The sequence below is a fragment of the Dendropsophus ebraccatus genome, chromosome 1, assembly GCF_027789765.1.
Source record: "Dendropsophus ebraccatus isolate aDenEbr1 chromosome 1, aDenEbr1.pat, whole genome shotgun sequence".
In the NCBI taxonomy this organism is placed as follows: Eukaryota; Metazoa; Chordata; class Amphibia; order Anura; family Hylidae; genus Dendropsophus; species Dendropsophus ebraccatus.
Window position 1 is genome coordinate 201344814 of NC_091454.1, and position 15092 is coordinate 201359905.

Sequence of the window (15092 nt, forward strand, 5' to 3'; positions counted from 1 at the left end):
AAAATTTTCAAATGGTGTCATTAATATATTAATATATGTATGCTAAATGTAGAAAACATATCATTTAAGTCTATATGTCTTTTAGGTAATGATTTCCTAATTTCTAAAGCTCAAAATAAAAAAATTAATTCAGCACCAAGGACAAGACCCTAGACCGGAAGTCCGCCATCTTGCTACACCCAATCCTGAAGCCACCGGAAGCTGTCATCGCGCCGGCTTTGCATCTTTTATAGCATATATAAATAGCCATTCCTCCTTTTATAACTCTTTTCTCATATCCCAATCTCTCTCTCGCCCTCACAATCCCTTCCCCGCGCTTTAACCTCGTCTAACAAACACACCCGCCATGTTTAGAGACACAAAGCTGACGTTGGAACGCATAGCCCCGCCCCCTTCTTGATCCGGGACTGTTGTGACAATACGTCGGAGTGAACGTGCTGACGTCACGGAGCTATTAAGAAGCTGCGGTTACGCGATCTCCGGACGAGTGTCGGCTACACTGCGGAGAAGATGGCGGTGAGAGTGATGCGCGGAGGAGACACCGGGAGCCGGGGAGGACTGGGGAACCCCGCGGTGCCGGCGGCCCGGGAGCACGTCCAGGCTGTCAGCAGGGACTACCTGTCCCAGCCCAGGCTCAGTGAGTCATACCGGGGAAGGGGGGAGCTGTCATATGATTAGGATGTATGGATGTATCTATATGTGTGTGTCAATAAAGTTTTCTTTGAATATTGAGATTTTATGCAATCAGCTGGAATTACAGTTGCAGAACTACAACTCCCATCGTGCACTGTCAATGCATGATGTGGATTATAGTTCAGCAAGCTTTGGCTCCTGATCATCTGGTGGATTAGTGGAAACCCCCTTTAAGATATTATGCTAGTATAGGGATGGGGAACCTTTGGCAAAACTACAATTCCCATCATGCCTGGACAGCCAAAGCGAAGCTTTGGCTGTCCAGGCATGATGGGAATTGTAGTTTTGCGACAGCTGGAGAACCAAGGTTCCCTACCCCTGTTCTTTTATGTTCTATTACAGGGGTCCTCTATTGTACACATACATGGCGTCTATAGAAATCAATAGCTAACTGTGTAATATGGTTTGAGGATTAAGGGTGATCATGTGATCAGTCAGGGGTTGACCTCTCACCTTGGTCCGTCAGCAGCAGCTGTATGCTGTTGATGGAGCTAGGACAACATATACAGTATATATATGAGGGAACTGTTTTATTAGCACTTGTCTGTATTGTTAGTGGTGCAACCACTGCACTACAACTCCCAGTATGCCCTGAGATAGATGCGGGCCGGGTACCGCCATCAGGAGCTCACGGCGCCTGTATCCTGGTATGTTGTGGGTATACACAGTGCTGTGTAATAAGATGTGCCCTCAGGTGCCCAGATTGTTGCAGTGTTTGTAGTGACGACACAGAGCGCTTTGTGTTCTAGGTGTATACAGAATACAGGGCTAGTAGAGGAGTATACAGCAGCAGATCCTAGACATTACAGAATACAGATCAGAGCGTCCGCAGGGCAGGTATACAGTATACAGCAGCAGATCCTAGACATTACAGAATACAGATCAGAGCGTCCGCAGGGCAGGTATACAGTATACAGCAGCAGATCCTATACATTAGAGTGTATGAAGCCTATAGCTGAATGAGGCAATTCATTGTGTCATGTGATATGCAGCATCACATGTCCTCCCATCATGTGACCTGGAGACTCGCCCTCCCCCTCCCCCCGTACATCCTCATTCCTTCACGGAGAACCCTCTTAATGTGAATTCACTCCATTGTGCGTTCTTCCTATGACACATAATATAAACATCATGTCACCCAGCTTTCTCAGGCTCCTGAGCAATTTTGCGTCGAGCATTTCTCGCTGATCCCGCCTTTCCTGGATAACAACCATAGCTTCGCAGACTACAACCCAGCTTTCCCAGACTCCTGAATGGCTGATCTATGTGGTTTTGCAGTAAGAGAAGCTCGGCCTGGTTACGCAATGATAGGGAAACCATTCCGGATTGCTGTAGGAAAGGGGTGGTTGGGGAGAACTCTCCGAATTCTAGCTGTTGCAGAGCTACAATGGATGCCAGGCATGATGGGAATTGTAGTTTTGTAACCGCTAGAAGGCGGACAGTTTCCCATGCGTGCTGTGTAGGGATTTGTGGCTATTGCCTGTATCCCAGCTTTCCCAGACTCCTGAGCGGCAGATATTTTGCGGAGTTATGCTGCAAAGTTTCAGGATAGCGTGGTATGACCCAGCACCTTCCGGCCCTAAAATCTGTGTTTCTGAAGTTTGCGGACCGAGTTGGATGTGAATACAGGACAGGATTGTGTGTTCAGATCTGTGAACCTTTGGGCAAATAGCTGTTCTGGGTTACAAACCCTGTGATAACATTAGTGTTCCAGCCAGGAGAAGCAGTTGGCTAAGCTCTTCACTCTGTCTCACTGATGGGTTCCATAGGGCCCTATTCCACCGGACAATTATCGTTAAATCGTTTGAATCTAAATGATCGTTTGGTTGAAATGCAGTTAATGATTAATGACCGAACGAGAAATCGTTGATCGCTTTATAAGACCTGGACCTATTTTTATCGTTGCTCGTTCGCAAAACGTTCGCCAATTGTTTGCATTGAATAAAACTTCGTTCGGTCGTTCACAGTAGATACGAATGCAATAGTGAAGAAAAAACTATCGCAAACATGATCATAGGTAACGATTATCGTTCCATGGAAATGAGTGAACGTTTTAAGGTCTTTCACAATAGCGGTCGCTTGAAATTGTTAACGGTTATGCGAACGATAATCGGCCGGTGGAATAGGGCCCATAGACTTACAGTAAAAACCACATCCTGCATTGAGATGGGAAAGGTGGTGAGCCAGGGAGAGAAGCGATGAGCTAAGATCTTCTCCCAGCTCTGTATAATGTGTTGGTTCCAGCTCCTTGATCAAGGATGTGACGAGTGTTTTAAAGTGACAGTACCCATTTAGTATTTTACTTGTTTCATACTCTGTATTCCCAGTCCATCTAGTTGTATAGTGAGAGATTCCCCACTTCTATATCACTACATTGCTACTCCTGGCCGACCATCTAATGTGTACAGGGGTGGTGACTACTTTGATGGTCAGTGTCTGGAAGGAGAAAGCAGAGATGGTGAACCTTCGGCCCTTCAGCTATGGTAAAACTACAATTCCCAGAAAGCTTTAGCTCTCCAAGCATGATGGGAATTGTAGTTTTGCCACAGCTGAAGGGCCGCAGTTTGACCCCTGTGCTTTAAACTGATGATTAAGACTATTAAATAGGATGTAGTGTCTCCAGAAACACTACAGTCAACCAAATACATTGTCATCTAGAACCTCAGATAGTAGCTGTGTGTACAGGGCTGCCGCCTCCTCCGCCAGCGTCTTATCTCAGCAGATTGACCCCTTGATGATGTGTAAACAGAGCGGTTCCCCAAAGTTACTTTTCTTCATTTTTGTCACCTTCCGTGACCGGACTCGTCTGCTCAGTCTTGTCCTTCCTTACACAGTATTTACAGTCACTACATGTTGACAGTCATTACCAGTATACATTATATACTACACCACCACCGCCTGCGCAAGTGCCCAGACAAATGCTTCAGATTCACTTTTCTACTTTTCTACTTAAAGGAATTTACTATAGGAATTTACTGGAGAACAGCTAAAGAGTGGGGAGGGAGGTATACAGTATGGGGACTACCTGCAGAGAGGGAAGGAGGTATACAGTATGGGACTACCTGCAGAGGGGGGATGTATACAGTATGGGGACTACCTGCAGAGGGGGGATGTATACAGTATGGGGACTACCTGCAGAGGGGGAGGTATACAGTATGGGGACTACCTGCAGAGGGGGGATGTATACAGTATGGGGACTACCTGCAGAGAGGGGAGGTATACAGTATGGGGACTACCTGCAGAGGGGGAGGTATACAGTATGGGGACTACCTGCAGAGGGGGGATGTATACAGTATGGGGACTACCTGCAGAGGGGGAGGTATACAGTATGGGGACTACCTGCAGAGAGGGGAGGTATACAGTATGGGGACTACCTGCAGAGGGGGAAGGAGGTATACAGTATGGAGACTACCTGCAGAGGGGCAGGTATACAGTATGGGGACTACCTGAAGAGAGGGGAGGGAGGTATACAGTATGGGGGGGTACCTGCAGAGGGGGGAGGGAGGTATACAGTATGAGGACTACCTGCAGAGGGGGGAGGGAGGTATACAGTATGGGGGGTACCTGCAGAGGGGGGAGGGAGGTATACAGTATGGGGGGTACCTGCAGAGGGGGGAGGGAGGTATACAGTATGGGGACTACCTGCAGAGGGGGAAGAAGGTATAGAGTATGGGGACTACCTGCAGGGGGGGAGGGAGGTATACAGTATGGGGACTACCTGCAGAGGGGGAAGAAGGTATAGAGTATGGGGACTACCTGCAGGGGGGGGGGGATGTATACAGTATGGGGACTACCTGCATAGTGGAGGGAGGTATTCAGTATGGGGACTACCTGCAGAGGGGGAAGGAGGTATACAGTATGGGGACTACCTGCAGAGGGGGGATGTATACAGTATGGGGACTACCTGCAGAGGGGGGATGTATACAGTATGGGGACTACCTGCATAGTGGAGGGAGGTATACAGTATGGGGACTACCTGCAGAGTGGAGGGAGGGAGGTATACAGTATGGGGACTACCTGCAGAGGGGGGAAGGAGGTATACAGTATGGGGACTACCTGCAGAGGGAGGTATACAGTATGGGGACTACCTGCAGAGGGGGGAGGGAGGTATACAGTATGGGGGACTACCTGCAGAGGGGGGAGGGAGGTATACAGTATGAGGACTACCTGCAGAGGTGGGGAAGGAGGTATACAGTATGGGGACTACCTGCAGAGGGGGAGGGAGGTATACAGTATAGGGACTACCTGCAGAGGGGGGAAGGAGGTATACAGTATGGGGGCTACTTGCAGAGGGAGGCATACAGTATGGGGACTACCTGCAGAGGGGGAAGGGAGGTATACAGTATGGGGACTACCTGCAGAGGGGGAGGTATACAGTATGGGGACCACCTGCAGAGGGGGAGGGAGGTATACAGTATGGGGACTACCTGCAGAGGGGGGAAGGAGGTATACAGTATGGGGACTACCTGCAGATGGGGAGGGAGGTATACACTATGGCGACTACCTGCATAGTGGAGGGAGGTATACAGTATGGGGACTACCTGCAGATGGGGAGGGAGGTATACAGTATGGGGACTACCTGCAGAGGCGGAGGGAGGTATACAGTATGGGGACTACCTGCAGAGGCGGAGGGAGGTATACAGTATGGGAGGAAAGCTATAGGGAGGGCAGAGGTATAAAGTATGGGGGAACAACTACAGAGGGAGGTATAGCGTATGGGGTGTACCTGTGGGGGGGGGGGGTATACAGTATGGGGGAACTACAGAGGTTGAAGGAGGTATATAGTATGGAGGCACAACTACAGGCGGGGAGGTATACAGTATGAGAGGCCTTACTGCAGAGGACGGAGGTATACGGTATGGGGGAACAACTACAGAGGGGGAGGGAGGTATACTGATATAGGCTGCATTCACACGTCCCGTAAAATTGTCCGTGCTCGCGGATCTGCGACCAGACAATTTTAGGAACCTTTCAGGTGAATGCCGCCATTCACACAATCCGTGCTGCGACCCCCACCACGAAAAAATAGGACATGTCCTAGCAGAAGGCAACTACTCGCCTACTCCCCCCGTGTCGGTGAACATGTGAGCCGGCTGACGCGGGGGCAGTAAGCGAGTAGTTGTCCTCTGCGCTCCTGTCATCTCTGCTGCCAGGCAGTGGAGGGGCTGCACTTTGGGGGATCCGTGGCACAATCCTCCTCCGGTCATCCCGGCACAGATCGTGTGAATGAGGCCATACTGTGTTTATCTAAAAATAAGGCCTACCCTGAAAATAAGCTCTAACCCTTTTTCAGAGATAAAAAAAAAAGATGAAAAAAAAAGTAATTTAAGACCCAGCAGGGATGGATTTGGAAAGGCCCTCTGAGTCCGCCCCCCTCACCCCCTGGGTACCCAACTCTCCCCGCTGAATAGTCATTGGTCAGCACATACTTCATTCCACCAGAGACAGAATACAACATTGGCTATCATTGCGGCTCCATTTCCTGACCACTGTTCCTTCAAGCTGAATATTGGGTCCCTGTTCCGTGATAGTGGGGATCTCAGGACTCATTGATCAGTTTTAGTAAATGGTGATTTCCAATAGCTATTCCCCATCCATAGGTTAGAACATAACAAGTGGGACTGGTGGGGGTCTCCATTCTTGGAATCAGTGGTGGTCCCACTGTTTGGACTCCCACCAATTAGCTTGTTATCCTCCATCTGTGGAGAGGGGATAACTTCTAGAGAAGGGAATGTCGCTTTACATGGTGTTAGGTTCTCAAGGCAGGAGATGGACCATTATATTACTGAGGGATCAGGTTTCCATGGATTGAGAGGGTAGAGGTGGAGGACAGCCAGAGAGAGAGCTTAAAGGGGTTGTCCAGCGAAAATCCTTTTTCTTTCAAATCAACTGGTGTCAGAAAGTTATATAGATTTGTAATTTACTTCTATTAAAAAAATCTCAAGTCTTCCCATACTTATTAGCTGCTGTATGTCCTGCGGGAAGTGGTGTTTTATTTTCAGTCTGACACAGTGCTCTCTGCTGACATCTCTGTCTGAGACAGGAACTGTCCAGAGCAGGAGAGGTTTTCTATGGGGATTCATAGAAAACTGAGGCAAAGTTCCTGTCTCGGCCAGATATGTCAGCAGAGAGCAGAGTCAGACTGAAATTAAAACACCACTTCCTGCAGGACATACAGCAGCTAATAAGTATGGGAAGACTTGAGATTTTTTAATAGAAGTAAACTACAAATCTATATAACTTTCTGACACCAGTTGATTTGAAAGAAAAGATTTTCGCTGGACAACCCCTTAAAAGCTGCTGCTTCTGGTGTATGCAGCTATTGGCAGTAGAGCCTTTGCAAGTCAGTATGTGTCACTGTTTGGGGATTCTTCCAGTAGGTGGCAGCAGAAAGAAGTATCTCCTCTTGACGTAGCTCTGTATTACTTGGTCGTCCATTGTCTTTACTGAGCAGCAGGTAATGTTACAGCACTAGGGTAGAGGAGAGGTCTCCTCTTTCCTTGTCAATAATTGAGGATAACCAGGATACAGACTATCCTTGGACTATCCCTTTAAGTCACTGCGCCCCCCTCCCCCCCAACTTGCAGCTCTTGACCTGTTGCAAAACTACAACTCCCTTTACGATCTGTCGGGGCATGAGGGACGTTGTAGTTTTGCAACCACTTAAAGACTCACAGGTTTGTACACAGCCCTCTCTGCCTTGTTTTACCATGTAACAAAGACCTGCCGTGCAGCACACGACCAGAGATGGTGGAACGTCTGACAGGACGTGGTTAATTCTAAAAGGGATTAGCTGTGTCACCATCCCGTGACCAGGTTCCTGGAAAAATGAGGATTTCACGTGTGGTGACACCATGGCCAGAGAAGAGGAAGTGAAAGCCTGTGTAGAGGAGAGGATGACTGCACATAGTGGAGGACTCTGCACCGTAACATGAAAAGCAGAACCTGCACCACACATGGCTGACTGCGTCTATTCTCATATACAAAGCCTCCTGACTGATAGGGAGAGTACAGGGTTAATATGGAGCTACTGTGCTACAGGATTTGCTGGAACATCCCAGGTCTATTACAGTCTGAGAGGGAGGGGCCTAGTGTAGAGATTCTTGACTGTGTCATGCTCCACCCCTTAGGCCTTGCAGTATTCTGTGTAATACTATGTATACCTATGACTGGGTGCTCCAGAGAAATGAAATGGTTTTCAAATCAGAAACTTATACAGATTTCTATATTGCTTCATTTAAAAAAAATCTCAAGTCTTTCACTACTTATCAGCTGCTGTATGTCCTGCAGGAAGTGGTGAATTCTTTCCAGTCTGACACAGTGCTCTCTGCTGCCACCTCTGTCCATGTCAGGAACTGTCCAGAGCAGGAGAGGTTTTCCTGACATGGACAGAGGTGGCAGCAGAGAGCACTGTGTCAGACTGGAAAGAATACACCACTTCCTGCAGGACATAAGCAGTTGATAAGTGCTGGAGGACTTGAGATTTTTAATTAGAAAGTTATACAGATTTGGAAATTACTTCTAACACCAGCTGAAAGCCGTCCCTTTAAAGCCTACTGAATCCTGCGATATTACAGGGACATGGTAACAATTGCATCACATCTGGGGCTTATTGTGCAGATGCTTCCTTAAAGGGAACCTGTCACCCCCCGTGCCGGGGTGACAGGCTCCCGACCCCCCGTTAGAGCCCCATATACTTACCTAATCCCGCCGGGTCCCGCTTCTGGAGGTGGTCGGGTGTCGGAGATCTCAGCCGCTGCAGCCCGGCGCGCTGAGAGATGAGTCCAACACCCATAGAGAATGACGGAGCGCTGGACTCGCCTGTCATTCTCTATGGGTGTTGGACTCATCTCTCAGCGCGCGCGCCGGGCTGCAGCGGCTGAGATCTCAGTCACCCGACCACCTCCAGAAGCGGGACCCGGCGGGATTAGGTGAGTATATGGGGCTCTAACGGGGGGTCGGGAGCCTGTCACCCAGGCATGGGGGGGTGACAGGTTCCCTTTAAACCTTTGTGGCCCCTGGAGTTAGGGCTGAGGACCCAGGCTCCCAGAAAAACCCTAGACCGTTCCTTTATGATGAATGTAGCAGATGTGTATAGAGTATTATAGTGACTACTCTCACCAGTGTTTGCATTATGAGTCGCACAGGACTGCCAGGTATTGAGTTCTGGATACTGGGCACAGGTCACATGTGGGTGTAAAATTCCTAACGTACTCACTGCTTAGATTCTAGGTCATAGGTGTCAAACTCAGGCCCTCCAGCTGTTGCAATACTACAATTCCCATCATGCCTGGAGAGCTAAAGCTTTGGCTGTCCAGGTATGATTGGAGTTGTAGTTTTGCAACAGCTGGAGGGCCTGAGTTTGACACTTATGGTCTTGGTATAAATCATAAGTCGTAACCCTGTGATAGAGCTGGGCGATATGGGCAAAAAATAAAATCTTGTTTTTTTTATTTTATTTTTTAAATTTTGGCCGATTCTCGATTTAAATTTTTTGCTAAACAGAACATTTTTCTCCCTGCAGCCTCAGATACTATTTTAATGACATTTGAGACAACAACTGCATTGCTTCCCAGTGTACTAGAATTCCCCTTGTTGTAGACAAGCCCCCTTTGTGCCCCATATAAGTAGTTTTCCCAAATATCTGCCACTCTGTGCTCCCATATAGTATAGGAGATGTGCCTCCATCTAAGTAGAGTGTAGTAGTGGATGTATAGTGGAAAAGGGGTGTAGTAGTACAGGTATAGACGAGGGGCGACTAAGGGGAACTGGGGCAGCTGGGGGGTGACTGAGGGGGGGGGGGAATGGGGCAGCTGGGGGGGGGACCGAGAGGGGACTGGGTCACCTGGGGGGAGTGGGGGTGTCTGAGGGGGGACTGCGTCACCTGGGGGGTGTGGGGGTGTCTGAAGGGGGACTGGGGCACCTGGGGGTGTGGGGGTGTCTGAAGGGGGACTGGGGCACCTGGGGGGTGTGGGGGTGTCTGAAGGGGGACTGGGGCACCTGGGGGGGGGGGTGTCTGAAGGGGGACTGGGGCACCTGGGGGGTGTGGGGGTGTCTGAAGGGGGACTGGGGCACCTGGGGGGTCTGGGGGGTCTGAAGGGGGACTGGGGCGGGGACAGGGCAGCGGGGGGGGGGGGGGGGGGGGGGACTGGAGCAGCAGGGGGGGACTGAGGGGGTACTGGGGCAAGTGGGCACACAACCCCTTCTCCTCTGCCTCCTCTCACCCCCGGCACACGCGCCCTCTTCCCTACCACACACAGAGGTCCCCGGTCCTGGAGCTGTACAGCAGGATCAGGGGTCTGCACTGAAAGGGGCAGGTCAGCGCCCTCTCCGGACCACCCGCCACCACCGCTGTGCACCTCATTGCCCCTCTCCGGACCACCTGCCGTCGCACCCTTCACCGCCCTCTCTGGACCGCCCGCCATGGTTTTTTGTGAAAATCGAATTTACGATTTTCTCTAAAATTCTGGGCAAATTAATCGAATTAATTTGCTTAATCGCCCAGCCCTACCCTGTGAGGATAGTGTCAGGAAAAACCTGCAAAGTATCACATAAGTACTGTATGTAGATTTGTCCACAAAACACTGTGATCCATAGCATATAAACCAATTAAGAATGCTATACTAGCTTGTTTCTCCATAGGGTCCAGCCCTCATCTGATCTGCTGTCAGACTCCAAATCTATCATGTCTGATCCTTCTGTCCCCTGACATCTGCAGGGGCTGTCTGGCTTTTCCCACTGCCCCTGCCATGAGTGTTTTTTCCTGACATTGATCTGATGTCTATGGACAGGCTTAGTTGTGGAGGCGCATTTTCCCATTTAGCCTCTAGGTGTCAGTGTTGCACAACCCTCAATCAGAGCTGCGCTGCCTGACACTGTACAGAGTGAAGTTTACCTCCCATGTGCCTGGAAAATGATGGGGTACCATGTGAATAAATCCATTGTCCATGGCTTCATCTATCAATTACAGCTCGGGATCCCTCATTAGATGTTCTCTGGGCTCGTTCGGGACAATGCTACATATTGTGATAGTGAATTGTTATGTAGTGACTACCGCAAGGTCCCTTGTCCACAGCAGAGACTGATGTCACTTGGCTGGAGCGTGAACCCAAGTCAGAATGACCCATTATTAAAGATGGCACATGATGTAAGCGATTGATGCTTGGCATGCCCCATAGGACTGCCTGTGGGTTCACCATTCCTTATGGGTGTCATGAGTTAGACTTTATAGATTTCAGATAGTTCTTCATCCATTCCCACTGCAGGAACACATAGAGTAAAGTGGCCATCTCGTTGAATATGTTCATGTTCTTTATTAGAGGACGCCTATTAAACAAAGTAGAAACCTAGCCTTATTTCACTCAAACATAACTTTTGATATGTTGCTGCCCGTGGTGAGACTTAACAATTCCTCTTGTAGTTATTATCTATTCAGTCTCCTTCCCCCAGTTCTCAGCTGCTGCTTTCTGCTGAAGACACAAAAATCTGTGTGTGAGCCCTTCTCCCCATCCCTTCTGAGACAGATGATGGTAACAAGTCCCTGGCTGGCTTTATCTGCGACATAACTTTTTTTTTTTTTGTAATGCTACAGGGATAATCACAGAAAGTTTATTAGCAACTTGACCTCCCAACATTACAAAGACACTACAGTGTTGCAGATAAAGCCAGTCAGAAAATTGTTTACTTCAGCTGTCTCAGAAGGGAGTGGGAGGAGGGGGAGACAGAGAGAAAAGCTCACACACAGATTTTTGTGTCTCTCCAGCAGAAAGCAGCAGCTCAGAACTGTGGGAAGGAGACTAAATAGATAAAAAGTATGGAAGGAATTGTTAGTCTCATCATGGGCAGCAACATATGAAAAGTTATGTTTGAGTGGAATACCCCTTTAAAGGGTCTTTCTGCAAAGTGAAGCCTGGTATTTAGTGTGTGATAGCTGGTGGAGTGGTAGTGAGAGGGATGCATATGGTGTTGGCGTTGTCTTGACTCCGCTGTCTTTTTTTCCAGTGATGTATCGGACATGGTCAGCATTACTTGGGCAGGACCTATCTGATTGCTCAAACTTAAAGGGAACCTGTCACCCCCCGTGCCGGGGTGACAGGCTCCCGACCCCCCGTTAGAGACCCCTATACTTACCTAATCCCGCCGGGTCCCGCTTCTGAAGATGGTCGGGTCCCGGAGATCTCAGCCGCCGCAGCCCGGTGCGCGCGCTGAGAGATGAGTCCAACACCCATAGAGAATGACAGGAGAGTCCAGCGCTCCGTCATTCTCTATGAGCGTTGGACTCATCTCTCAGCGCGCGCGCCGGGCTGCAGCGGCTGAGATCTCCGGGACCCGACCATCTTCAGAAGCGGGACCCGGCGCGATGAGGTAAGTATAGGGGTCTCTAACGGGTGGTCGGGAGCCTGTCACCCCGGCACGGGGGGTGACAGGTTCCCTTTAAGTCATGTCTGATGCGCTGCATTCATTTTGAATCTTCAGAAATCCGTCCTTTTTGTTCCTCACGTTAACCATCCTGTCTGTTTTGCAGCTTATCGAACGGTATCTGGAGTCAATGGACCTCTGGTTATCTTGGACAATGTCAAGGTAAGCAGATCTGTGACCTTATGTATTGATCGCCCTTTGATGCCAAAGCAGTCTGCGATGGTCCAGCCAACAGCTGCAGAATTTGTCACTACTAACACTATATGCAACAACCCTCTAAAATATAATTTCTGGTGAGCCTATGAGCTGAATAGTCCTGCGACCTCTTTGTGTTTTATTAGAGACTGTGACGTGTATTTTGTATCTGCTGTATCTGGCACTGCAGTGAGCTGCGTTATGAGCACAGCACTGCAGCCGTCTTAAAGCGACTCCGTACCCACAATCTGCCCCCCCCCCCCCCAAACCACTTGTACCATAAGATAGCTGCTTTTAATCCAAGATCTGTCCTGGGGTCCGTTTGGCAGGTGATGCAGTTATTGTCCTAAAAAATACTTTTAAACTTGCAACCCCGTGCTTAACGGGAGTATCTGTGCCCTAACTTTGCACCCCCCTCCGTCCCTCCTCCCCACCCTCTTCATCATTAGGAATGCCATTGGAACATTTTCTCATGTCTGAACATTGCACAGGTGCCGTAACGATCCAGCCCATGTTCAGTATTCACACATCTGATGAATAGGAGGCAATCTGCCTGGAGCATTCCTAATGATGAAGAGGGTGGGGAGGAGGGACAGAGAGGTTGTGCCAGCTTAATGCATACACAATCTAAGCCCCGGCTGTTGGGCACGGGCTGCCAGTTTAAAAGTTGTTTTTTAGGACAATAACTGCATCACCTGCCGAACGGACCTTGGAGTGAAAGCAGCTATCTGATGGTACAAGTTGGGGGGGGGGGGTCAGATTGTGGTTTATTTCTGTTCTAGTGTCCTTGAATTGCTGGTCCTACAGCAGGGCCGGACTGGGACATAAAATGAGCCCTGGCACTCAAACCTCAGCAGCCCACATACCATATCCTCCCTGATATATTATTGATAGCGTTGTACTAGACATGCTGTAGCGAATTCTGCTCACTACTTCCTACTTCCTAATTATTTGACCCTCACCCTCAACACACAAAAAAAACCAACCTAATCTGCTGCAGAGGTATAAGTGACAGGACCTTAAGTCCAGTGTAAATTTTTTAAATCATCGGAGATTTATCAAACATGGTGTAAAGTGAAACTGGCTCAGTCGCCACTAGCAACCAATCAGATTCCACCTTTCATTCCTCACAGACTCTTTGGAAAATGAGAGGTGGAATCTGATTGGTTGCTAGGGGCAAATGTTCCTGTTTCACTTTACACCATGTCTGATAAATCGCCCCCATCCTTTTTATTACCAGCTGAAGTTACATGAAGTTACATACACGGCTATGCTGCAGCTGTCTCTGACACTTTAGCTGGTAGTAAAATGGATGATTATTAAAGGAGTTATTGTAGTGCAGCGCAGTTATATCCAGTGACTTACAGGAGGCGTCTTCTCTGCATGAATTGCAAGTGACGTTTTTGCTGAAGTTGTTCTCTTTTTCTTGCTCGGCTATTATGAAGACTTCTCTGACTCCTCTTTGTAGGATCTACCAGACAAACATTTTAGGATCCTTGTTCCAGCATCATCCCCCAGTGTATTGCTTCACACAGTAACCATGCTCCCATATAATAAGTTAGGCACAGTCTGTGCCTCTAAATAGTAGTCTGGCCCCTTTGTACCTCTATATATTATAGTATCAGGTCCCCCCTGTACCCCGTATAGTTATACAAATCTTCTGTGCTGTGTCTTACTGTGCTGTGTCTTCATATAGTAATCCGAGGGAGTAAGCCATTCTTCTCCCTTTATAGTAGTAAGGCCCGCTCTGTGCCCCAATATATTATAGGCCTCCTCTCTATCCCAACATAGTATTGGACCACCCTCTTTGCCTGCATAAAGCATAGGCCCCAACTATAAGCCCATATAGTATAGGACCTCTCTAAGCCTCTGTACAGTATAGTCTGGGCCCCCCTAACAAAAGGGCCACTCAAATTTTGGATGTGACCCTATTATTAAAACGTAGCATTTATTAATACCCAATAAAAGAATAGTTTTAACATGAAGATTTATGTGATACTATTAAAAATACACTTATGGTCACCCATATATGAAGCGTATGCCTATACTGTAGTAGCTGCAGGCTACTATGCATAGAACAATACTGATGACCCAGTCCTATATTAAAAGCTGCATGGCTCCTCAACTAGTTTGACTTTGCAAAGAGCGTCTGACATAAGCCCTCCTTCTGAATTTGCCCCCCCTCCTCCTGATGACGCTCCATGTTATCCAGAATTAGATAAACATGTCCGCTTTCTTCCGAAAACAGCGCCACATTTGTCCTCAGTTTGGGTGCGGTACTGCAGCTCCAGGGAAGTGAATGGAATGGTAATACCACACACAACCTGAGGAAAAGGGTGGCACTGTTTTTGGAAGAAAACAACCATATTTTTCCAATTCTGGATAATCCCTTTAATTTTAAAGTAATGATTATGACCATAAAGTTACTACAAGTGTGTGCAAATAGTCATTCTAATATCAAGTTTAATTGAACACAATTAACCGTAAAAAAAAAACCAAAGCAGCTACTGTACGGCATGGCAAACATATATACATACATACAGACATACACACTGTGCATATATACATATATACATGTGTGTGCATACATACATATATACATATTTATACAGACATACACACTGTGCATACAGACTGCGCATATCTATATATATATATATATATATATATATATATATATATATAATTACACGGAATGAGCAGGCATTTCAATTGACAAGTTATACTGAATATTTTCACACAAAGTTACATATCAATCTGCTCAGCTTTTCCTGCTCTATAACATG

General features: G+C 48.0%; 1 protein-coding gene across 1 annotated transcript in view; it reads left to right on the forward strand.

Annotated features, from left to right (window-relative positions):
• The first annotated feature begins 417 nt into the window (after positions 1–417).
• The window catches only part of ATP6V1B2 (ATPase H+ transporting V1 subunit B2), a 26824-nt gene continuing 12149 nt past the window's right edge, over positions 418–15092 (forward strand). The window contains exons 1-2 of the mRNA XM_069944344.1: positions 418–637; positions 12218–12273. Of these exons, the coding sequence (XP_069800445.1) occupies positions 511–637; positions 12218–12273 (183 nt within the window). The 5' untranslated portion in view covers positions 418–510. The remainder of the gene's footprint in view (positions 638–12217; positions 12274–15092) is intronic.